Source organism: Symphodus melops (genome assembly GCF_947650265.1).
Source record: "Symphodus melops genome assembly, chromosome: 7".
Lineage (NCBI taxonomy): Eukaryota > Metazoa > Chordata > Actinopteri > Labriformes > Labridae > Symphodus > Symphodus melops.
The window spans coordinates 27,479,496-27,502,272 of record NC_136697.1 but is presented as its reverse complement, the minus strand read 5'-3'; the positions used below and the strand labels follow the sequence as shown (position 1 = coordinate 27,502,272).

At 43.2% G+C, this 22,777-nt stretch overlaps 2 protein-coding genes across 2 annotated transcripts; one reads left to right on the top strand and one right to left on the bottom strand.

Moving 5' to 3' along the window:
• Nucleotides 1-1,482: 1,482 nt before the first annotated feature.
• Nucleotides 1,483-5,679, bottom strand: znf622 (zinc finger protein 622). The gene is made up of 8 exons (XM_079348329.1): nt 5,478-5,679; nt 4,204-4,771; nt 3,839-4,126; nt 3,582-3,744; nt 3,374-3,489; nt 2,887-3,030; nt 1,884-2,130; nt 1,483-1,851 (listed from the first exon to the last, which is right to left on the bottom strand). The coding sequence occupies exons 2-7, from the start codon at nt 4,763-4,765 to the stop codon at nt 1,997-1,999; spliced, it is 1,407 nt and encodes a 468-aa protein (XP_079204455.1). The 5' UTR covers nt 4,766-4,771; nt 5,478-5,679; the 3' UTR covers nt 1,483-1,851; nt 1,884-1,996.
• A 1,804-nt stretch (nt 5,680-7,483) lies between these two features.
• On the top strand, nt 7,484-22,699 carry LOC306826293 (GTPase IMAP family member 8-like). Its single transcript, XM_079347492.1, has 3 exons — nt 7,484-7,918; nt 10,898-12,057; nt 20,557-22,699. The coding sequence occupies exons 1-3, from the start codon at nt 7,903-7,905 to the stop codon at nt 21,793-21,795; spliced, it is 2,415 nt and encodes an 804-aa protein (XP_079203618.1). The 5' UTR covers nt 7,484-7,902; the 3' UTR covers nt 21,796-22,699.
• The last annotated feature ends 78 nt before the right edge of the window (nt 22,700-22,777 follow it).

Sequence of the window (22,777 nt, the reverse complement as noted above, 5' to 3'; positions counted from 1 at the left end):
CTTTCAGTAACAACAGAATGACAAACACGTTCTTATCGAGTCTTTTAAAACTAGTCAAACATTAAAAAACCTAAAAATATTCTTTTTGTTCTTTCAAACAACAGAAAACATCATTTGATCATAAGCCCCGCCCCCTGATGAGGCAGAAAACCAATCAGAGTTTAGGATTTTGGGGCGTGGCTAGGGAGATCCCAGAGAGGAAATGGTGCGTTCACGTGGTGTCGGACACATCAGACTCATGTTTGCAGCCGGCCTCTATAGTGCCCATTGTTGGACAGCTCAGCTAAAGTTAGCAGAGACGCTAGCTGAGGTCAAATTACTCTCATTGGTCTTCGCTGGTCATTTTCAGTGTTTCATGTTGATATATTCGTCACCATGTATGGAGGCTATAGTCCTCAGGCGGGCGGGCGGTCCGGGTTCGACTCCGGCCTGAGGCCCTTTCCTGCATGTCGTTCCTCTCTCTCTCTCTCTCCCTGACTTCCTACATTATCCTCTGTCTCTCTCTGTCTGTCTCTCTCTCTCTCTCTCTCTGTCTCTCTCTCTCTCTCTCTGTCTCTCTCTCTCTCTCTCTGTCTCTCTCTCTCTCTCTCTGTCTCTCTCTCTCTCTGTCTCTGCCTCTCTGTCTCTCTCTCTCTCTCTCTCTCTCTGTCTCTCTGTCTCTCTCTCTCTCTCTCTGATCACTGGAAGGCAACAGGAGTAAATGAGATCTAACGCGATCAGAAACAGTCTCGTTTAAGATTCACCTCCTCCCAACATGTCCGCCGTGCTAATGCCTCTCAGCTCTGCCGTCCTGATCAATTAGTCTGCTTCTCGCCGTCGTTCAGTCTGAACAGCCCCCCCCCCCCCCTCCTCCCTCCTCTTGCTTTTCCTGTCGACTCTGTCAAACAGCGGCGTGCTGGACGGCCAGAGAGCCCTAAACCCTGAAACCAGCGCGCCACAAACACTCTCCCAGAAAAGGAAGTGGGAGAAGCTGCCAGGGATAAAAGTGGAGGACCGCAAACAAATGGAGCGACTGAGCTCATTAAAGGGGGCGGCTTTCCATGACATCATCTGCAGGAGGCTCGGAGTCATTGACAAATCTGACGTCCCAAAGTGCAAGTCATTTTTTTCCTGCACGACATTTTATTAAATGTTCCAAGTAAAACGCGAGTTAACCACGACGTGTTGATCTTCTCCAACAGCGTGAGACATTTGTTTCTATTTAAAGGAGAAAAAAAACTTTGTCATTTTGTGTTTAAATTTGACTTTTTGTCGACACTTTATTTTCTTTGTAATTTCAGTTCATTCACTGCTCTGTAAATTCTCCCAGGGACGAATAAAGTTTTTTTGAATTGAATCAAAGTGTCTCTGAGAAGCTCGTGGGAAGAAGATTCGCTGCCTGTTTTGACATCATGTAGAGAAAATAAAACAGGTGTTTTATTTTGAAAGGGACAGGATGTTTCCGGCTCGCTCTATTCTGGACAGATTGACGCACAAAACGAGTGACGTGATAAATATGAAAAACATTTATTTAGTGGATGTTTCAGCAGCACAGATAAATCACGAAGACGCCATCCGGCATGTTTCACTCACACGTGAAATAAAAGCAAACATCTTCTCCGTGCTGATTGGTTGTTGATTTCACTTCCAGTTTGAGCCAGTAGCATTTCTCTCGCTCTCGTTTTGGGATAAAGGGCGTGGAGATGTAAACGCCGGCGGTTAGCTTCAATGAGCCTGCAGGAGGAGGAGGAGGAAGAGGAGGAGGACGAGGGGGAGGAGCCACAGTTTGAATCTGGTGTTTATACTTAAAATGGTACCAACTCCATCTTTAATTTTGTGATCTCACGCCAACACCTTCAGGGGTGCAGCGTCTCAAACACGTCTGCACGGTCGGTTCCCTCGTCCACACTAAATGTAATCAAACTGATTTTTAATAAATCAGAGAAAGTTTGTTGCTGCAGAAAGCGGCTCGTGTTTGACGCCACGGTCCCGCACACGGCTCGATTCCCGGCCTCCACTAGAACATGACTTGGCATCTGAAGTGCTTCTGCTTGTTGGAGTTGTTGCTCATTCCCATCCTCAGCATCCACTTCGACTTCATCATCTGAACGTACTGCATGTCTCTCTGCTTCTGGTAGAGGGCGCCGCAGCCTGAGGAGAGACGACGCACAGGGTGGATGAGTCACATTAAATAAACACAGCAGGGTGCAGTGTGCAGTTTGAGCAAGCAGAGGGCGCTCTCACTGCACACACTCATGACCTCACTAAATGAAGACAGTGATGTCGTAGTGAATGCCGACTATCCATCCCGCCCACGATGGAGGGACAGGCTCGCTACACATCCTCCAAATGTGTGTGTGTAGAGCGCTCTGATTGGTGGGACTCATGGGCGGGTTCTGATGTGGGAGGAGCACTCGATGTGGATCAGGTTCATAGACGTGTTTGTGGTGAATAATATTACGACATATATCTGTCTGTTTGGATGTCAGCAGGTTGTTGGTTTTAAGGAGTTCTCACTCTCCAAGCCAGCAGGTGGCGCTGGTCTGTTATGATTGGAAGAGAACGTTTTCACACCGCTGTCGTTCACCACTTGTACTTCTAATCGAGAAGGATGTCTGATAAACAGGAAAATGGCGCCTGATCTTGTAGTGGTTTTAATGTTGTTTCTTTATCTACTTTTTTTTTTGTGTTTAATATAAATCAGAAAGGCAGAGACGACCTGAGAGCAACACGAGGAAACACATTCATCCATAAACCTGCAGAAAATGTAAATGTGCTCCACGAGATGATGGATGCTTTTACTCTTCAGCTCATCAGTGCATGTATTAGTGAGGTTACGCAGAGAGCGCCCTCTGCTGGTTAAATCTGCACACTGATTCAGATTCCAGATTCCGAGGTGAAGCTTACCTCCGTCTCCGGCCCAGCCCAGAGCTCTGTACTGCCGGAGGACTCTGCCAACAGCGTTCCGATTGTGGCTCAAAGCCACGGCTCGCTGGGCGCCGAACCGCTGTTTGTAGTACCTCATGAGCGAGCGATGGCCGATCTTGGCGCCTGCAGAAACACACGACACGGACAACAACAACAACACGATTCACCAAAATCTGAAAATGTTCTGAAAGTTCAGGAGTAAAAAAAAAAAAACATTCCTCAGATTCATGACGTGTTTTAAAACATGCGCACCCCCCCCGCCAATTAGTACACAAAAACGTCCCTCTAATGCCCATATATGGTCGTATGACTGGAGGGCTGTGTGCACAGTTTGACGGCGTTCCTGAGTCACCGCTGCGTGATTAAGGTCACGATCACCGCGACGCAGTGAGGAGAGAAAAAAAAAAAAAAGAGAGAAAAGGTTTGTTTTTGCCTAGCAACGGTTGCTACGAGAGGGCGCTCTCACCTGACGGGAGAGTCAGCTCCAACGTTTCGTCGTCGTACTCTAACGTCTTGTCGTCCGGCAGCTCGTCTTCGCCCATGTCGGCGTCCTCTCCCTCCTTCCTGTCTGGATAGCTGCTCCTGTGATTTAAAATAAATAAAATGGATAAAGTCAACGGAGAGATTTTTTCATCCCTTAAAACCTGAATTCCGACTTTGTGTTTTTTTCGTACCTGAAGTCGTAGAAGTCTGCAAACTCGAGCGCGGCGTCTCCCTCGGTGAACAGCTTGCAGTGGCTTTTGTCCGTCATGTGACTCTGCACCGCTTCGGCCGAGTAAAACGAGCGGCCCTTCTCGTTACACCACAAGCACACGTTCCCGGCGCCGACCTTCTCTCCTGCAAACACACGACAACGAGACCGCTCTTTAAATCCCTCGCCGAGACATCCCCGATGACGCCTGCTCACATGAAAAAACGCCACCACACTCACCGAGGTAGCGGACGAGCCCCTTCAGGTCGACGACGAACTCCACGTCCGGGATGAAGAAGCCGTGGACTCTGGTCATGTGGGTCACGTTCTTCATCAGCGTCTTCGAGTGGTGCGAGCAGAACAGGCATTCTGTGACGGGGATGGAGCCCGGCAGGGCGGCGGGTTCCGGGTCGGAGGAAGCCGCGGGGTCTCCTTCCTCGTGATCCATCACCTCCTCTTCTTCTTCCTCCTCTTCCTCCATCTCATCATCATCATCATCATCGTTGCCGTCAACGTCTTCCCAATCGTCTGGAACATGTTTGTGATTAGCAGCAACATAACGGCGTCGATTTAAGACTTTTCGGGAACGGCGTTCTCCTGCTTACCTTCTCCAGGTGCGGCGCCGTCCTCTCTCTCTCTCCTCTTGGCTTGCTCCTCCAGCCACATCAGCCTCGGAGGTTTCTCCTGCTTCTCCGCCCTCGGCCTCGCCGCCCCTTGTGACGTTTGGGCCTCGCTCGTCCTCCGCTGCTCTTTCAGGGCCTGCTGCAGCGCCTCGTTCCTGGCGTCGCGATCCGCCTTCTCGTCGCCGAGTCCTTTCTCCAGGTTCTTCTCGTTCATCTTCTCCACTTTCCTCTGAGCGGCGAGCAGGGCCTGCTTCTCCGCCTGCTGGTGTTTGTGGGACTGCAGGTGGTTCTGGTGGGCGTTGGCGCTGGAGAACTTCTTGTTGCAGACGGCGCAGCCCTCGGTCGCCGCCGCGTCGCTCAGCTGCTGCTCCGTGGCCAAACGCTGCGCCAAGACGCGCTCCTGGAAGTTTTCGGCCGTGACGGGAGGCATGTCTGCCACCTTGCGCTTCAGGTTGTAGCGATGCCAGTCGGTTTTGTAGTGAGCTCGCTGCACCTCGCCGTCTGCAAACGCCACCCTGCAACTGATGCAGGTGTAAGAGGCCATCGCAACCTGAGCAGAGGAGAAAAGATTGAAAACAGCATTAATACAGGATCCTGTTTGAACAGTTTCACGACGTAAATTCCAATCTCAAAACTACATTTCTGAGTGAGGTAAAAGTATTTTATGGAAGGTGATATAAAAGTTATGTAACACAAATTATGGTTGCTCGGTTAGCTTAGCCTAACCAGCTAACAAAACGTTACTAAACTGCTGAGAAAATAAACTACATGACAATAAATGTTTTAAAAGACCTTTAACAATACCAGCAGTGAGAAGGTTGTATTTAATATAACCGATGTTTATACATATAATAAAACGAACTCCTTACGTGTCCGAGAACAGCGACGCTAAGGTGGGTGTTACGGATAAAAGAGCGACCGTGTTCACTGGTGGCTTTCTCGTTGTCATGGTTACGTAAAGATGAGGTATAAAGACATACTGTATAAAAATAAAAATACTCATTAGCTAAATCTTTGCCGAAAAACAAAACAAATAACTCGATGTTAAAAAGACACTTTCCGTTTTCATCATCTGTGGTAACTGCGCCACAGGTCACCAGTTAACACGGTCACACTTTAGACCGTAACACACCACCTTTAAAAACAACACGTTTCAGTCCAAACCAGCACATCTAACAGCTTTAATCCCCCCCCCATAGTCATGACGTCATCAAACATTGTTTACAACAGACAACAAACATGACATATTTACTCACTAATTCAGCAGACAAAAGCTGTTTTTAAAATCCCCAACCCTTCTGCTGTGAGACGCACTCCGCCACACGAGGGACACTTCCGGGTTTTCTTCTTCATGGGGATTTTACAATGTTGGCAACGAGCGTTTAAAGCGCAATACTGCCACCTCGTGATTGGATTTCTGTTTGCAGAAAAGCCTCGTTTTACTCTTCAATTAGGGTGGTTGCCTGAAAGGCAAACCACACTACTACAATTGTAAATATACTTATTATTATTATTATATCCTCAAATTTGCGCCACGCACACAAAAAACGTATCAAAACGAGCGGCTCGGTTTGGATTTTGGATTTGAGTTTAAAGAGCATATTGCAGGTTAAAAAAGTTTTTTCCCATACAATGTAAAGGTGAATGATTGGCACTTGCACTTTCTACAAATAGTTTTTTAATTGATTGAATGTGATTATAAACTTTACATATGCTGACGTGAACACAGCACTCGCCCATATATGGCGAGCTGACACCTGTCACTCAGCAGGACGCCTGCTCCGGGTCTCTCCTCACACCACAGCTTCTCTCCTGAGGCCGTTATTCCTCTAATCCTGCCTGTTTCTGCTCTCTATCACATCTAACAGGTTCAGAATAATAAGCCAGTGGACCATTACATGTAAAGGAATACATATTTCCTTCCTCTTTATTGACGGGAGTGACACTCAGATCCATGATTTTCTATGTTAAACAGACGGGGATTCAGCGGGACTCCCTCATGTTACGTCACAGCCGAATGCGGAAGTAAAAAGCAAAGACGTGCGAACACGTACTAAAACGTCTCCAGGAGACCCTGTGGGTTATTAATTTCAGAATTTCTTTAAAAACAGTATTGTTAACGTATTTTCCTATGATTAGTTAAGTTTTGTCTTTAACCTGCAATATGCTCTTTAAACAACAAAAATTTGCCCCATTGAAAATGAACGGCAAAAATTCAAATCCTCGAGTGTAACTGCCAAAAACTTCAGTTTTGGAAACATATTTGTAAATCACCATCCTGAAGTCATTGTTGCTCGCATATATAAACAAAATACATCAAAAGAAAGCTCTGAGTGTCCTCTCACTCATAAAGCAAAAAGTAAAAACATAAAATGTTCCAGTCTCCCAGGGGAGCCATTTGTTTGACAGTCACGCACCACATACACACACATTGGACTCTCACTCTAACTGACCTCCAGAATTTCAGTTTGTACTCATGTTTTAAAATTGCCACTGTGATCACAGTCTGAATGTTAGATGAAAATAAAATACATCAAAACGTGCGCCTATTTGTTATGTCGCTCACAGTCCAAACGGATCGGTGATATCATGTTTAGTTTTTAAGATATTTGAGGTTTTGCGAGCAGTGGTAAGCCCATTCAAATACACTGATAGAATGTTCTGGCAGTTTGGCAGATCAAAGCTGAATGTCAACCAATCAGTGAGCAGCAGGTATTCACAGTTAGAGTGATGACATCATCGTTTCAGTGTGATAGAGTTCTGTCTTAGCTGTTAGATGGCACCATTCTTACTGCTGTCCCATGCACATGCACGCACACACAGACACTCACACGGCAACCACCCTCACAATTTCTGCAGGAATTGTCTAGTTTCTTATATTCTGCTATGTGAGCCTAAAGCTACATACACAGGAGACTTTAAAAGAACCAAAACTAATGTAATATATTCAGATTAATATACATGTATTTATTTATAAATTGACATCGAAAAAAATAAACATTCTATAAAAATAGATTTTAACATGTCACATGATAGTTGAAAAGATGGAGAGGGTAGGATCCAATAAGTTTAGCTTCTTACCACTCCCTTTCAGACATGTAACTTACAATAGCTTATTCTACAAATGTGTTTTTTTTATTTTCCTCCAAATGATACTTTCCACTGTTAGTAATTATTATTTATGGTCTGTATGTTTTTTTGTTTTGTATGTTCACCTTTTTAAGCTGATTTGCCAACAATGTCCAGATGCAACCTGCTGGAGAGGGGAGGAGGGAGCAATAGTGCTCAGGCATCTTATGAGAACAAAAAGGCCCCAACAAGTCAGTCAACAAAGATTACCGCAGTCATTGTCTTTAAAACTCCACAACAGAAACTAATGGATGACAACTTTTCATTTCTTGATTTAAAATAACTGGTGGTGTTTCTTGTAAATGCTGAGGGCAGGTGTGAGCAGAGTTTGTTGTTGGAGGACTGGATATTCAAGGTGTGCAAGATTAAAAATAAAATAGAGGCAATTGATGCCAAGGGCGTGATCATTATTAAAGTATTCACTGTAATACTGATTATAGGGGTGAACAGGTCAGAAGCTCTGTGTAGTTATGAGGAAGTTTTGTCTGAGAAATTAAAAACATTTCTTCTCCCGCTCAGAAACACACCAGCTGCTCTCTCCAACACCCAAACATGGCTGAAAAACAAGGTAAGTCAGAATATTTATACATGCACCTTGTATCTAGCTTTATGTTTACAGATGGAGCATTACATGGATCACAATGTAAAAATATGAAACCGTTCTAAAGCAGCTAAAATGGAAATCATGTTTCTCAAAGCCCCAGAAATTCTAAAAAGGGATAAAAGATGGATTTATAGCAGGACTCTTGTATAAGACTGATTAACTGCTGCATCAGACGGCCATGTTTTTACTGATAGGTGAACAGGGTGAGCATTTGTATGTGCATTTACAAGGAAGTGTTGTCACAGACAGACGACGTACTTTTTAGTATTTACTTACTGACTTTACTTAATTGAATAAACTTAGTTACATCAGCATATTAAAGATAAAATTAGCCAATACCAATTATGACATGCTAATATCGGCTGATCTTAACAGGTTCTACTATAAAGCTACGACAGCCAGTGTGCTACTAATGAACATGCTAATAGAGAATATTTACTTAATTTAAAGTATTAGCATTGCATTTTAATGTGGAACATTTGCTTTTTTCAAATTTAAATTATGACTTTGGATGTACATCTCTTTGAGCCCTGAAATATTTAGAAGATCCTGGATGTTGCTGCTCTGTCGAGTTAGTTTGTAAAGTTAAAACAATATTCTGTCATGGATTCTGCTGGAGCTTCCTGCTCCTAATACCCCGCCTTCCTGCACTCACTCCTCTGCTCATCTTCCATTCAGCACCTGCCAGCCTTCCCTCCTATTCATAGTCTCCACCCATTTCCTGTATCATCTCAGCCAATCATCTGTCAACCTCCTAGATCCTGGTCTTCGCTGAACTGTAAGCCAATTGCAGAATAAAAGAGCAGAGGCAGGAGTAAGGCAACAAAAACTGAAAATGTAATTAATCTTTCAGGCAGAGTACCATAAGTCCATTGCAAAAATAAGAACAAGAAAAATCAAGAAAACCAGTCCCGAGTCATTCGAGGAGAGTTCCAAAAGGCAATATTCAACTGGCTGGAGACCATGCAGGCAGCAACACATACAACGGTCTGACAAATAATGAGGGAGATGACCAAGTTTATATGTTGACGGGAATGAGCAGATGAGCAACAGGTGTGTGGCAGGATCTAGGAGGTTGACAGATGATTGGCTGAGATGATACAGGAAATGGGTGGAGACTATGAATAGGAGGGAAGGCTGGCAGGTGCTGAATGGAAGATGAGCAGAGGAGTTGAGTATTGTGTGTGCAGAGTTTGTAGCAGGAGAACTCGATATTCAAGGTGTGTGCAAGATTCTTGAACAAAAAAAAAGATTGATTGGGATTGATTTGAATCACATGATCATGCAGAGTTAATGGCTCAGGGGAAAAAGAGAGTAGAGCACCTGAAGATGTCTGTAAAGAACACATTTTGATTTTAGGGGACTTTACCTGGACTGGTTTTACATATTTTAAAAAAATATACAGGAAAACACACTTTAACCAACATAGGACTTGAAACAATTGTCCTCATTATTCTTTCATTTAGTTAAAAAAGATAATATTGCACAGATGACACGCCCTATGTGTTGGTCTTTGCCAACGTAGGGTGATGGTACACTTCAATTGGCTCTGGATCTTGATTCACCTCATCTAATCTTCTGACAGACTTGTTTTTTGAGTCTTCCCCAATCATTCTGTAAAGAATAATTTCTGCCTCATTCCTAGAGCTCTCCACTAATCAGACAAGACACAAACACAAGTGCAAAGTCCTCTGTTCTGAAAACTCACTCATACCCTCAAGATGCTTACTGACATAAAAAATTAAAATACAACATCATAAACTGTGCAAATTTGAATGGCAGCCATATTGAAAATATATTTCAAATTACTTTTGGACAAAAATTCTTTAACTTACTCACAGTAGAAAACTGAGCCAAACTCACCTGTGTCACAAACATTGCAGCCAAACTAATCGGTCTCCCCACTCCCACCCTGTCAGAACTCATTTCAAAGGCCATCACACGCATCGCACACACAATAGCACTGGACATCACCAACCAATCAACTGCCACCTCACCATCATGCCCTCCGGACGCAGGTACAGGTCCCTGCTGTGCAGGAGGGCGCGATACGGCAGAAGCCTGGTGCCTGCAGTCATTACAGCCCTCAATAAAAATCCACGTCAGTCCCAATCCCCGGTCCCCCCATAACCATATGCACTGTATGTCCTGTTGTCTCACATGTATGTCCTTGTGTTCACCCTTTGTCGGCGCACAGCCCTTAAAACTGTACCATGTTGGTGAAAAAGAATTTCCCCTTGGGGACGATAAAATAAAAGTCTAAAGTCTAAAACATGAATTGCTGGGAAAAAAATGTGTAAATGTGTAAAAAAAAACAAAAAACGGACAAAGACATTGTCCTAACGAGGGCAGGGGACACAGAAGGTTAAATTGTGACTCTGAACGTACATCTCTTTGAGCCCTGAAATATTTAGATCCTGGATGTTGTTGCTCTGTTAAGTAAGTTTGTAAAGTTAAGTGTGTTCATTATTACAAAATTGTAAAATAATGATTAAGAGCTCGCTAGATAATATCCTCTGGACCCATTTGTTCAGAGTTCATCCAACAGGAGTTAAAGCGATCAGTTTAGATTTAGTTGTTCAACCCTGGTTTGGCTAATCAAATGTACACCTATAGCCCCTTCACGCCTATGGTCGCGAATCTCCATCAAACTGCTTCCACTCCAAATGCAGCCGCAATAGCTTCCGTATTCCTCCACTGCCGGTTGATGCATTTTCAATACATACGTAGAAACCTTTTGCAAGCATTAGTTTGTTATAGGACCAGTCGGAGACAGAACAACATCTGTTTGATGTGCTATGTATGTGCTATTTTTATGTAATATCAAATAAACAAATAATTTAGCATCTACTTGAAAGCAGAAACACACAAAATATTTAAATACTTGTTAACAAATTCAGGCGTCAAGAAGTTAATGTTCTTTCTTTTTTTTCATCCATTCAGAACCAACCATTTACAACAATGAGGAGATCCGGATCGTGATGGTGGGAAAGACCGGAGCTGGGAAGAGCGCCACAGGAAACACCATCCTGGGACACAAGTGCTTTAAATCTATTTGCTCCCCTGAATCTGTGACAGCAGGCTGCTCTAAGGCGTACGGTGAGGTGAATGGTCAGAAGGTTTCTGTCATCGACACTCCAGGTCTGTTTGACACCAAAACTGACGAAGAGACGACACGTGCAAATATTGCCCAGTGTACTTCGTATGCTTCTCCTGGACCCCATATCTTCCTGATCGTCATCGAACTGCGTCGATTCACAGAAGAAGAAAAGAAGACGGTGGAGAAGATTCAGGAAATCTTTGGAGAGGAAGCAGACAAATTCAGCATGGTTCTCTTTACCCATGGTGACCTGCTTGAAGAGGAACCTATCGAGGAGTTCTTGAAGAAAAGTAAAAACCTGCAGGAGCTCGTGGCCAAATGCAACAACCAGTACCAAGTCTTTGATAACAAGCTCTCTGATCAATCTCAGGTCACTGAGCTCATCAACAAGATCAGTAAAATAACAGATAAGAACAGAGGAAACCATTACACTACTGAGATGTTTCAGAAGGTAGAGAGGGCGATTGAAGAGGAGAAACAGAGAATCCTGAAAGAGAGAGAGGAGCAAATGAGCAAAGAGCAGGAGGAAGTGGAGAGAAAACTAAAAGAAGAACATGAGCAAAAGTTAAAGGCAGCGAAAAACGCGAAGAAGGAGAAAGAGCTGAAAGAAGCTCTTCAAAAAGAAACAGAAGAGAAAATAAAGGCTCTGAAGGAGGAACAGGAAGAGAAGGCCAGAAGAGAGGCAGAGAAGAGCACTAAAGTGCTGAAGGTTGTCGGATTTATATGTTTTGCTCTCGGGGTGGTTGTGGGGGCTCCAGCGGTTGCAGTGGCTGCAGGGGCTGCAGGGGCTGCAGTGGCTGCGGGGGCTGCAGAGGTTGCAGTGGCTGCGGGGGCTGCAGTGGCTGCGGGGGCTGCAGTGGCTGCAGAGGTTGCAGTGGCTGCGGGGGCTGCAGTGGCTGCGGGGGCTGCAGTGGCTGCAGAGGTTGCAGTGGCTGCGGGGGCTGCAGTGGCTGCAGAGGTTGCAGTGGCTACGGGGGCTGCAGTGGCTACGGGGGCTGCAATGGTTTTGTAGGCTGCAGGGGCTGAAGAGGCAAAGGCCGCTATGAAGGCTGTGGAGACTGTTGGGGCTGTGAAGGTTGTGAAGTCGATATTAAAATAACTTCAGCTCATTGTATCTGACCTGATGTAAATTATAATCTCAGTGTTTAAAACTGATGTTTCTCAAATTACTCTTACCTTTTGTTTGAGACAAAATTAACAGACTAAACTTTCAGACAGGAAGCTCTGGAGGCTGCGTGCTGCTGTCAAGTCCATTCATTGTCTATGTGTCTCTCTGCATAAGAGCGTATCTGCACTCAGCCGAGCTGAGCTCAACACAAGGTCTCATTTACCAATAGAACCAGTAGTATCTGTATCCGTCTGAAGTCTCCAAGATATTCCACTAACTACAATCTTTTAAATGGTGTCTGATCCTGCCATGGTTTACTTCAGTTCATCATCTCAAAGGAGGAGGGAAGATCAGATCCCAACAGACGGTGTCCCACTTTCCTGAGCTGTAGGTGACAAACCTACGGGGACATCGGAAAGAGAGATCTACTTTGTAAAGACGTGTCTGACAGTTTGGGCCAACCAGGTGTGTTTAAAACAGCGGTCGTTACAGAGCTGCATTTCCTGGATGAGACTAAACTCTCCCAAATCCTGTTCTGCCCTGAGGATCTAACGGACACACACCCTCTCCTTCTGCGCTGAAGTGACCAGTGGCAGTGAAGCTTTAAAACAAATAAAGTAAATATGTCGTCATCAACAACAACAACAACAGCTGTTCTTTGAGAGCTCTAATCAGCATCAAAATCATCCTAAATATCATCATCATGAGCTTTGTGTTAAAGGTGCAAAGGGACTCTGCAGATCGACATTTAATGGCTTTTATTTGAAACATGAATCAAAAAAATATATATAATGTAAAATGTGTTTTAATCTTCTTGTTTTCTGAAGTATCAAAGCTTTAAAGTGTGTAATAATGTTTTTATAATCAAATGTACTTTCATGTCATCAAACTCAGGTCTTTTCATGAAACATTGAAACACAGCTGAGAGGATTTGTTTTCACTGTCAGATGTTTCAGGTCGACTTCTGTTAGAAAAGTGCTTCAATCTTCTCTGAATACTTGTAAAGCAAACTGCATCATCCAAATGTGCTTTCATCTGATTTGACTTCATCCATTTAATAAAATGTTGTATCAGAGTCTGTAGTTTTATTTGTGAACAAAGAGAGACGAGAGACTGGAATTCAGGTTGATCAATATTGATTAATGTTGGGTCTTTGTAACATTATATAACAAAGAGTAAGGTCTTTAATCTTATTTTTTAACTACAAGTGTGCTGGTTGTGTACTCACCATTGTGTTGTTTGATGAACCAGGTAGAAAAACTCACGTTTGGCTCCAGCAGCTGTTTATTCTGATAATAACAGAAGAAGAATTAGATCAGTCACACAGACACTTTGGTGGTTAACAGCTCTAACATTCACACAGCAGGGACAGGATCATGTAGACTGGACAAACATTTAACATGTATAAAATGTAAGTCTCTGTCACAGACACTTCTGTGGTAATAAACTCCAGTATTTATTTAAACAGAGAAAAAGAAAATCAAACTAACAGTTGGTGAAGTCAGCGACACAACAACAACAAATGATGAAGCTAAGACTCAGCTAGCAAAGCATAAAAACGTGCTGAGTTTAAATAACTCAACTAAAACAAATTAATTTTATCACCAAAGTGTTTGATAATTATATTAAGAGGGTTTCTGAAACATGAGACATGAATTAAACGTACTTTTACTCTGAAAAACTCACTTATTTTAACGGTTTTTAGCGGAGCTCATGAGAAGTCAACTCACCACGGAGAGTGTAGCCTAGCAACGGGCACGAGGATAGAAGAGTGTAGCCTAGCAACGGGACACGGGGCTCATGACGCACCTCTGCAGGGGCCCCAGCAGAGGGCGCTCATGGTACTTACAAAATAAAAGCAGATGGTATCAAATACATTACAAACAGCATTAAATACGATTAAAATAGTAAATTGAGAACAAATAATAGCAACTTATGACAAGTGGAATCATTAAGCCTGCTAAAAAAAGCTTGTGAGTTTCCACCTGTTGGCTGCTTCTTGGACAGTCACTTTGTCAGTCTGTTAAGGTTATCCTTAAACACACTAGAGATCTAAGGTCTAGAGATTTAATAGGCAGGCACATCTGCATATCATCTCCATTTAAAATAAATAAAACACGATGTTTATTTATGCTTTGCCCAACAACTTAAACAGCGAATTGCAATATAAGCTTATATACTGACTCTCACCTGCCTGCATGCAGACTGAACGAGAGGAGCAGCTGACTGAAAACACTTCAAGTGGTTTGTAAAGAAAACAATGTAGCCAATGGAAATAAGTGAATGTAAGTTGCTGTCTGTGTAGGAAAATATATAAAGCTGCGGTTCTGACCTTGTGGCTCCCCGTTTCATAACGTCGGACTTAAGTTTCGTTTTTAGCGGAGGAGCAAAAGGGGAGGGGGAGACGTGTCTGTGTGGCAGCATGTCACATGAGTCAGTGTGTGACACTTTTGGTTCGTCACACAAGGCAGCAGAGCGCTATCTTGCTTTAAAAATAAAGTTTCTTATATTCTGCTATGTGAGCCTAAAGCTACCTACACAGGAGGTTTTAAAAGAACCAAAAGTAATGTAATATATTCAGATTAAAATGTATTTATTTATAAATTGACATAGAAAAAAATAAACAACCTATAAAAATAGATTTCAACATTATGTCACATGATAGTTGAATAGATGGGGGGGGGGGGGGGGGGGGGGGGGGGTCAATAAGTTTTGCTTCTTCCCACTCCCTTTTGGACATGTAACTTATAATAGCTTATCATCCAATTGTCTTTATTTATTTTCTTCTGAACTAGACTTTCCACTGTTTGTAATTGTCATTTATTTTCTGTATGTCTGTTTTTTTTTGTTTGTTTTGTATGTTCACCTTTTTATGTTTTGTTTGGAATAAATAAACAAATCAAATCAGAGTTTAACAAATGTTCTCTGATTTTCTTCTGTCTATGTAATGATAGGATGTAGGGATCCATTGACAATTTAAAATATTTTATTTTGGGTCCAACATTAACACCTCTAAACTGTCTCATGAAGGACGCTCTCTGATTGGCCAGTACAGACTGTGACATCTTACAGTGTTGAGCCAGAGCTCCATTTCATCACATCATGTCCCAAACACCAGGAGATGAAAACCTCAAATTACACGCGTACATCCTGGATTTGCACACAGAAACATATCTGCAAACACATTATTATTTCTTTGTTATCGTATGCTTTTGGCAGTATTTTGCTTTGGTCACATGTATGTCAATAAAGCTTTCTGAATACATTAGTATTAGCATTAAAGGTCTGAAAAGCTTGTGTATTTCACACTACGAGAGCCGGGCGAGAAATACGAGTGTGTGTAGTGACTAGTCCTTAACTTAGCCACTACCAGCTGGTAGTGAGCACAAAGAGTTTGACGTGTACTCAGTTTAACTTAAATAAATAAACAAGTCATAAAGTGCAATAAATTAACTCAAACCGATTTATTTTCTTCTCGGTTCCAATAACCATAAACACACAAATACAAACAAGAAAACAGAGCACAGTTGAAACTATATTGCTCCTTCCACTACCAGCCTTGTATATAAATAATGACAGTGACTTAAAAACACCTGAAGCCACCCTCAGCCTGCACAAGGCAGCAAACCGACCTGACCTCTGGTGGCTTGGAGTAAAAAATCATGGCTCTTACAGTATGCTTGATAGCATCCTCTGAGCTGTTGTTGTTGTTGTTGTTGTTGGCGTCTTGGAAATAACAAAAACAGTTAGCAGGACGGACTCAGCTTAACGACAGGCTGAGAGCTGGAGCGGGTTTTAAGCATCCTGATGAACGGTACATCGTGTCCACCTGTCAATCATGCCTTATAAAATAAAAAAACGAGCCGTTTAAACATACTGCAGGATTTTGCACTTTCGCTTGCTCAGCCTGAGAGCGGTTGTTGCTACTTCTTCTTTGTGCTTTTAAGCTGATTTGCCAACAATGTCCAGATGCAACCTGCTGGAGAGGGGAGGAGGGAGCAACAGTGCTCAGGCATCTTATGAAAACAAAAAGGCCCCAACAAGTCAGTCAACAAAGATTACCGCAGTCATTGTCTTTAAAACTCCACAACAGAAACTAATGGATGACAACTTTTCATTTCCTGATTTAAAAGAACTGGTGGTGTTTCTTGTAAACGCTGAGGGGAGGTGTGAGCAGAGTTTGTTGTTGGAGGACTGGATATTCAAGGTGTGCAAGATTAAAAATAAAATAGAGGCCATTGATGCCAAGGGCGTGAATCATTATTAAAGTATTCACTGTAATGCTGATTATAGGGGTGAACAGGGTGAGGTCTGTGCATTTATGAGGAAGTTTTGTCTGACAAACTAAAAACATTTCTTCTCCCGCTCAGAAACACACCAGCTGCTCTCTCCAACACCCAAACATGGCTGAAAAACAAGGTAAGTCAGAACATTGAATTTATACATGCACCTTGTATCTAGCTTTATGTTTCTAGATGGAGCATTACATGGATCACAATGTAAAAATATGAAACCGTTCTAAAGCAGCTAAAATGGAAGTCATGTTTCTCAAACCCCCAGAAATTCTAAAAAGGGATAAAAGATGGATTTATAGCAGGACTCTTGTATAAGACTGATTAACTGCTGCATCAGACGGCCATGTTTTTACTGATAGAGGTGAACAGGGTGAGCATTTGTATGTGCATTTACAAGGAAGTGTTGTCACAGACAGACGACGTACTTTTTAGTATTTACTTACTGACTTTACTTAATTGAATAAACTTAGTTACATCAGCATATCAAAGATAAAATTAGCCAATACCAATTATGACATGCTAATATCGGCTGATCTTAACAGGTTCTACTATAAAGCTCCCAATAACGACAGCCAGTGAACATGCTAATAAGCAACTAGCTAATGGAGAATATTTACTTAATTTAATGCATTAGCATTGCATTTTAATGTGGAACATTTACTTTTTTCAAATTTAAATTATGACTTTGGATGTACATCTCTTTGAGCCCTGAAATATTTAGAAGATCCTGGATGTTGCTGCTCTGTCGAGTTAGTTTGTAAAGTTAAAACAATATTCTGTCATGGGTTCTGCTGGAGCTTCCTGCTCCTAATACCCCGCCTTCCTGCACTCACTCCTCTGCTCATCTTCCATTCAGCACCTGCCAGCCTTCCCTATTAATTCATAGTCTCCACCCATTTCCTGTATCATCTCAGCCAATCATCTGTCAACCTCCTAGATCCTGGTCTAAGACCCAATTGCAGAATAAAAGAGCAGAGGCAGGAGTAAGGCAACAAAAACTGAAAATGTAATTAATCTTTCAGGCAGAGTACCATAAGTCCATTGCAAAAATAAGAACAAGAAAAATCAAGAAAACCAGTCCCGAGTCATTCGAGGAGAGTTCCAAAAGGCAATATTCAACTGGCTGGAGACTATGCAGGCAGCAACACATACAACGATGACAAACTGACAAATAATGAGGGAGATGACCAAGTTTATATATTGACGGGAATGAGCAGATGAGCAACAGGTGTGTGGCAGGATCTAGGAGGTTGACAGAAATCCCCCCAATGGAAACAGGTTCTAGATGTGGTTTGTTCCTTCGGAAGTCCACCACCATCTCCTTGGTCTTGGAGGTGTTTAGCTGCAGATGGTTGGCACTGCTCCACGTCACAAAGTCCTCGATCAGGCTCCTGTACTCCTCCTCCTGTCCATCCCTGACACAAGCAACTATCGCAGTGTCGTCCGAGTATTTCTGCATGTGGCAGAGCTCAGAGTTATACTGGAAGTCAGAGGTGTACAGGGTGAACAGGACGGGGGAGAGCACGGTCCCCTGTGGTGCTCCGGTGCTGCTGACCACAGTCTCAGATGTGCAGTCCTTCAGTCTGACGTACTGTGGTCTCTCTGTGAGGTAGTCCGTGATCCACCTCACCAGGTGCGAGTCCACCCTCATCTCGGTCAGCTTGTCTCTCAGTAGGAGGGGATGGATGGTGTCGAAAGCGCTTGAGAAATCAAAGAACATGATTCTCATCACGCTGCTCCCTTTGTCCAGATGAGAGTAAGCCCTGTGTAGAAGATAGAGGATGGCATCGTCCACGCCCACCTTTGCCTGGTATGCAAACTGCAGGGGATCCTGTGCGTGTTGTACCTGGGGTCTGAGGTTTTGGAGCAGCAGCCGTTCGAAGGTCTTCATAACGTGGGATGTCAGAGCGATTGGTCTGAAGTCGCCTGGCTCACTGGGGTTTTTCTTCTTGGGGACTGGGGTGAGGCACGAGGTCTTCCAGAGTACAGGAACCTTCCCAAGCCGCAGGCTCATGTTGAAGATGTGCTGAAGTGGCTCCCCCAGCTCAGCAGAGCAGGCCTTTAGCATCCTGGGACACACCTTGTCAGGGCCTGCTGCCTTCCTGGGGCGGAGTCTCTTCAGCTCCTTGCTCACCTGGTCTCTGGTGATGGTGGGGGGGAGGGGGGATGGATTGTCACTGGAGGTTGTATCTGTTCTGGTGGAGGTGTTGGGGGGAGTGAGAGGGGGGGAGGGGGTGTGTAGAGGGGTGCTGGGGGGACAGGCACTGGCTGCAGCGACGGGGCTGTCGAACCTGTTAAAAAACAAGTTGAGCTGGTTTGCTCTCTCAGGGTCCCCGTCTTCTGCGTTGTTGTTTTTCTTTTTGCAGCCTGTGATGGTCTTCATGCCCTCCCAGACCTCCCTCATGTTGTTCCGCTGCAGCTTCTGTTCTACTTTCCTTCTGTACTCCTCCTTTGCCTCTCGGAGTCTGACCTTGAGTTCCCCCTGCACACGCTTCAGCTCTGCCTGGTCTCCCTCCTTGAATGCCCTTTTCTTCCTGTTAAGGATCTCCTTGACATCGCTGGTGATCCAGGGCTTGTTATTCGGGAAGCAGCGCACAGTTTTAGTGGGAACCACAACGTCCATACAGAAGTTCATGTAGTCAGTTATGCAGTGTGTGACCCCCTCAATGTCATCACCATGGGTCTCTTGTAGGGCACTCCAGTCAGTGGTCTCAAAACAGTCTCTGAGCGCCTCCTCTGCCTCAGGAGACCACTTTCTGAAGGTGCGAGTAGTTATCGATTGTCTCTGGATCATAGTTTTGTACTGTGGCTTTAGTAGGACCAGGTTGTGGTCGGACTTACCCAGAGGTGGAAGGGGGGTGGCAGTGTAGGCGTCCTTCACGTTTGCATACAGGAGGTCTATTGTCCTGTTCTTCCTGGTGGGACAGCTTACAAACTGGTGAAAGTCCGGTAGTGTGGAGTTCAATGTAACATGGTTAAAGTCCCTTGAGATGGCGATGAAAGCATCCGGGTGCAGCGTTTGTAATCTTGAGGTGGTCGCGTGGATGACGTCACACGCAGTTTCGGCGTGTGCCCGGGGTGGAATGTAAACACAGACCACGATCGCGTGAGAAAATTCCCTCGGCATGTAGTAAGGACGGAGACCCACCGCCAGCAGCTCGATGTCTTTGCTGCACGTTGCCTCCTTCACAGTAACATGTCCATGGTGGCACCATCTGTTGTTAATAAACAGCGTGAGTCCTCCTCCTTTCCGTTTGCCGCTGCGTTTCGTGTCTCTGTCCGCTCTCACTGTAGTAAAGCCCGGTAGATCCACGTTAGCGTCCGGGGTGTTTTGAGTCAGCCAGGTTTCTGTGAGACACATTAAACTGCACTCTCTAAATGTCCGGTTGTTCCTCACAAGAGCAGCCAGCTTGTCTGTCTTGTTGGTTAGACAGTTTACGTTCCCCATAACTATCACCGGAACCGAGGGCTTGTACCTCCATCGCTTAGCCGCGAGCTTAGCCCTTACCAGAGCCCCGGCTCTACAGCCTCTGTACCGCCGCCTCAGCTCCTCTAGTATCGGGTGAACGATGCCGGCTTGTCCCGCTGACCGGAGCGAGAGCAGCGTTTCCCTTGAATAAGAAAGTTTTCCGCTGCTATTTCCACGAAGGCACGAAAAAGTATCCATAGGATACATAAAGTTATACACTGAAAGTGTACTATAAAAACTATATAGTATAGTACTATAAAAACTATAAAAGTAGAAGTTGGCACAGAGCCACAACAAACGAATAACATATAAGACGGGTACGACAGGGACGGAGCTACTGAATGTGCAGCCACTCACGTCGGCGCACAGGTGAGAAGTGAGATGTAGCCTGCTGCATCCACAGAATTTTATAAATGTATTGTAACTTATGTATTATATCTCACAAAGTCTTGTTATTACATCATATCAAACTTCTCTTTAGTAGACATTCACATTTTAAAGAATGACTGAAATTTTAGATGCATTCATTGGGCAATTTGCTAATTATTAGTGAGAAAAAATAATTTTAAAAAATGAGAGCGAGATGGATGATATATGTAAAGTGAGATACAATCTAATGCACTTGTTTAGAAAACAAGTTCTAGCCCTGGTTTGGATAATAAATGTACACCTATAGCCCTTAATGTTGATCTTTCATTTGCTTCCATCCAATCAGAACCAACCATTTACAACAATGAGGAGATCCGGATCGTGATGGTGGGGAGGACCGGAGCTGGGAAGAGCGCCACAGGAAACACCATCCTGGGACACAAGTGCTTTGAATCTGATTCCACCCCTGAATCTGTGACTAAGGAGTGTCAGAAGGCGTACGGTGAGGTGGATGGTCAGAGGGTTTCTGTTATCGACACTCCAGGTCTGTTTGACACCAACACTGACAAAAAGACGACACAGGCCAATATAATCCAGTGTATGTCATATGCTTCTCCTGGACCCCACATCTTCCTGATCGTCATCAAACTGGGTCGATTCACAGAAGAAGAAAAGAAGACGGTGGAAATGATTCAGGAAATCTTTGGAGAGGAAGCAGACAAATTCAGCATGGTTCTCTTAACCCATGGTGACCTGCTTGGAGGACAAGCTATCGGGGAGATCTTGAAGAAAAGTAAAGACCTGCAGGAGCTCGTGGCCAGATGTAACAACCAGTACCAAGTCTTTGATAACAAGCTCTCTGATCGTTCTCAGGTCACTGAGCTTCTCAACAAGATCAGAAAAATAACAGAAAACAACAGGGGAAACCATTACGCCACTGAGATGTTTCAGGAGGCAGAGAAGGCGATTGAAGAGGAGAAACAGAGAATCCTGAAAGAGAGACAGGAGCAAATGAGCAAAGAGCGGGAGGAAGTGGAGAGGAAAATAAAAGAAAAATATGAGCAAAAGTTAAAGGAACTTGAGAAAGAAGAAAAGGAGAAAGAGAGAATCCAGAAAGAGAGAGAAGAGCAAATGCGTAAAAAACAGGAGGAAAAGGACAGGAAAATAAAAGAAGAATATAAGAAAAAGTTAAAGGAAGCTGAAGACGCAAAGGAGAAAGAGAGAATCCAGAGAGAGAGAGAAGAGCAAATGCGTAAAGAACAGGAGGAAAAGGAGAGGGAAGAAAAGGAAAGGCTTGAGCAACAATTAAAGGAAGAGAAAGAAAAAGAGCAGAAGCAGAAAGAGCTGATTGAAGCTCTTCAAAAAGAAAAAGAAGAGAAAATTAAAGCACTGAAGAAAGAACAGGAAGAGAAGGCTCGAAGAGAGGCAGAGGAGAGCAATGGATGGCTTAAAAAGATTGCTATTTATTTGTGGTCGGTTTTTAAAGGTTTATTTAGTTGATTCCAAAGCTATGAAGGTGATAACAGATAAGATTTCAGAGTAGCGATGGGAGCTACATGCCTCTATCAAGCTCTTTCATTGTCTATGCCCATGTTAATTTTAAATTTCAAATAAGTGGATAAATCAGCTGGTTAGATGGAGCTGAGAGTAAATTAAAAAAAGAACGATTTTTATTTTCATCCACAAAATTTCATCAAAAACACAAAAATGGTGAAAGTATGTAATAAACTAAAGTACTTTAAGTGAGGATCATTCTCTATGAATGTTTAACCATATAAGTTGCATGTTACTTATGATACTGATTTAAACTAACACCTCTGTGCTCTTAAATTACCATATATTTAACATTTGGTAGATAAATAAAATAAACATTGTTTAAATAAAATCCACATGGTTTGCTTTAAAATAAAGCTTATTAACTCTGGTTGTGAAATAACTCGTTGTTACTATCGTATATTTTATCTTAATATAAGATGTGTCAGGAAAATGCTCTTACCTGTGTCTGTCCTCCAGCTGAAACATCCGAGTTTCTTTGATGTCTAAAGTCATGGTTTCAGACATCTCAGCAAATGTTTATGATCGACATTAAATCTTCTTATTTGACACAAATTAAAAACATATACAAAATGTATTTTAATCTTCTTGTTATCTGAAGTATCAAAGCTTTAAAGTGTGTAATAATGTTTTTTATAATCAAATGTACTTTCATGTCATCAAACTCAGGTCTTTTCATGAAACATTGAAACACAGCTGAGAGGATTTGTTTTCACTGTCAGATGTTTCAGGTCGACTTCTGTTAGAAAAGTGCTTCAATCTTCTCTGAATACTTGTAAAGCAAACTGCATCATCCAAATGTGCTTTAATCTGATTTGACTTCATCCATTTAATAAAATGTTGTATCAGAGTCTGTAGTTTTATTTGTGAACAAAGAGAGACGAGAGACTGGAATTCAGGTTGATCAATATTGATTAATGTTGGGTCT

Excerpts from the sequence above, each read along its gene's own strand:
- znf622 (XM_079348329.1), bottom strand. The coding sequence starts at position 4,765 with ATGGCCTCTTACACCTGCATCAGTTGCAGGGTGGCGTTTGCAGACGGC. Across the intron at positions 3,490-3,581 it reads GCAGACTTCTACGACTTCAG|GAGCAGCTATCCAGACAGGA; the intron begins GTACGAAAAAAA and ends TTTAAATCACAG. Across the intron at positions 2,131-2,886 it reads GGGCTGGGCCGGAGACGGAG|GCTGCGGCGCCCTCTACCAG; the intron begins GTAAGCTTCACC and ends GTCTCTCCTCAG.
- LOC306826293 (XM_079347492.1), top strand. Across the intron at positions 12,058-20,556 it reads TGGCTACGGGGGCTGCAATG|AAAACAAGTTCTAGCCCTGG; the intron begins GTTTTGTAGGCT and ends GCACTTGTTTAG.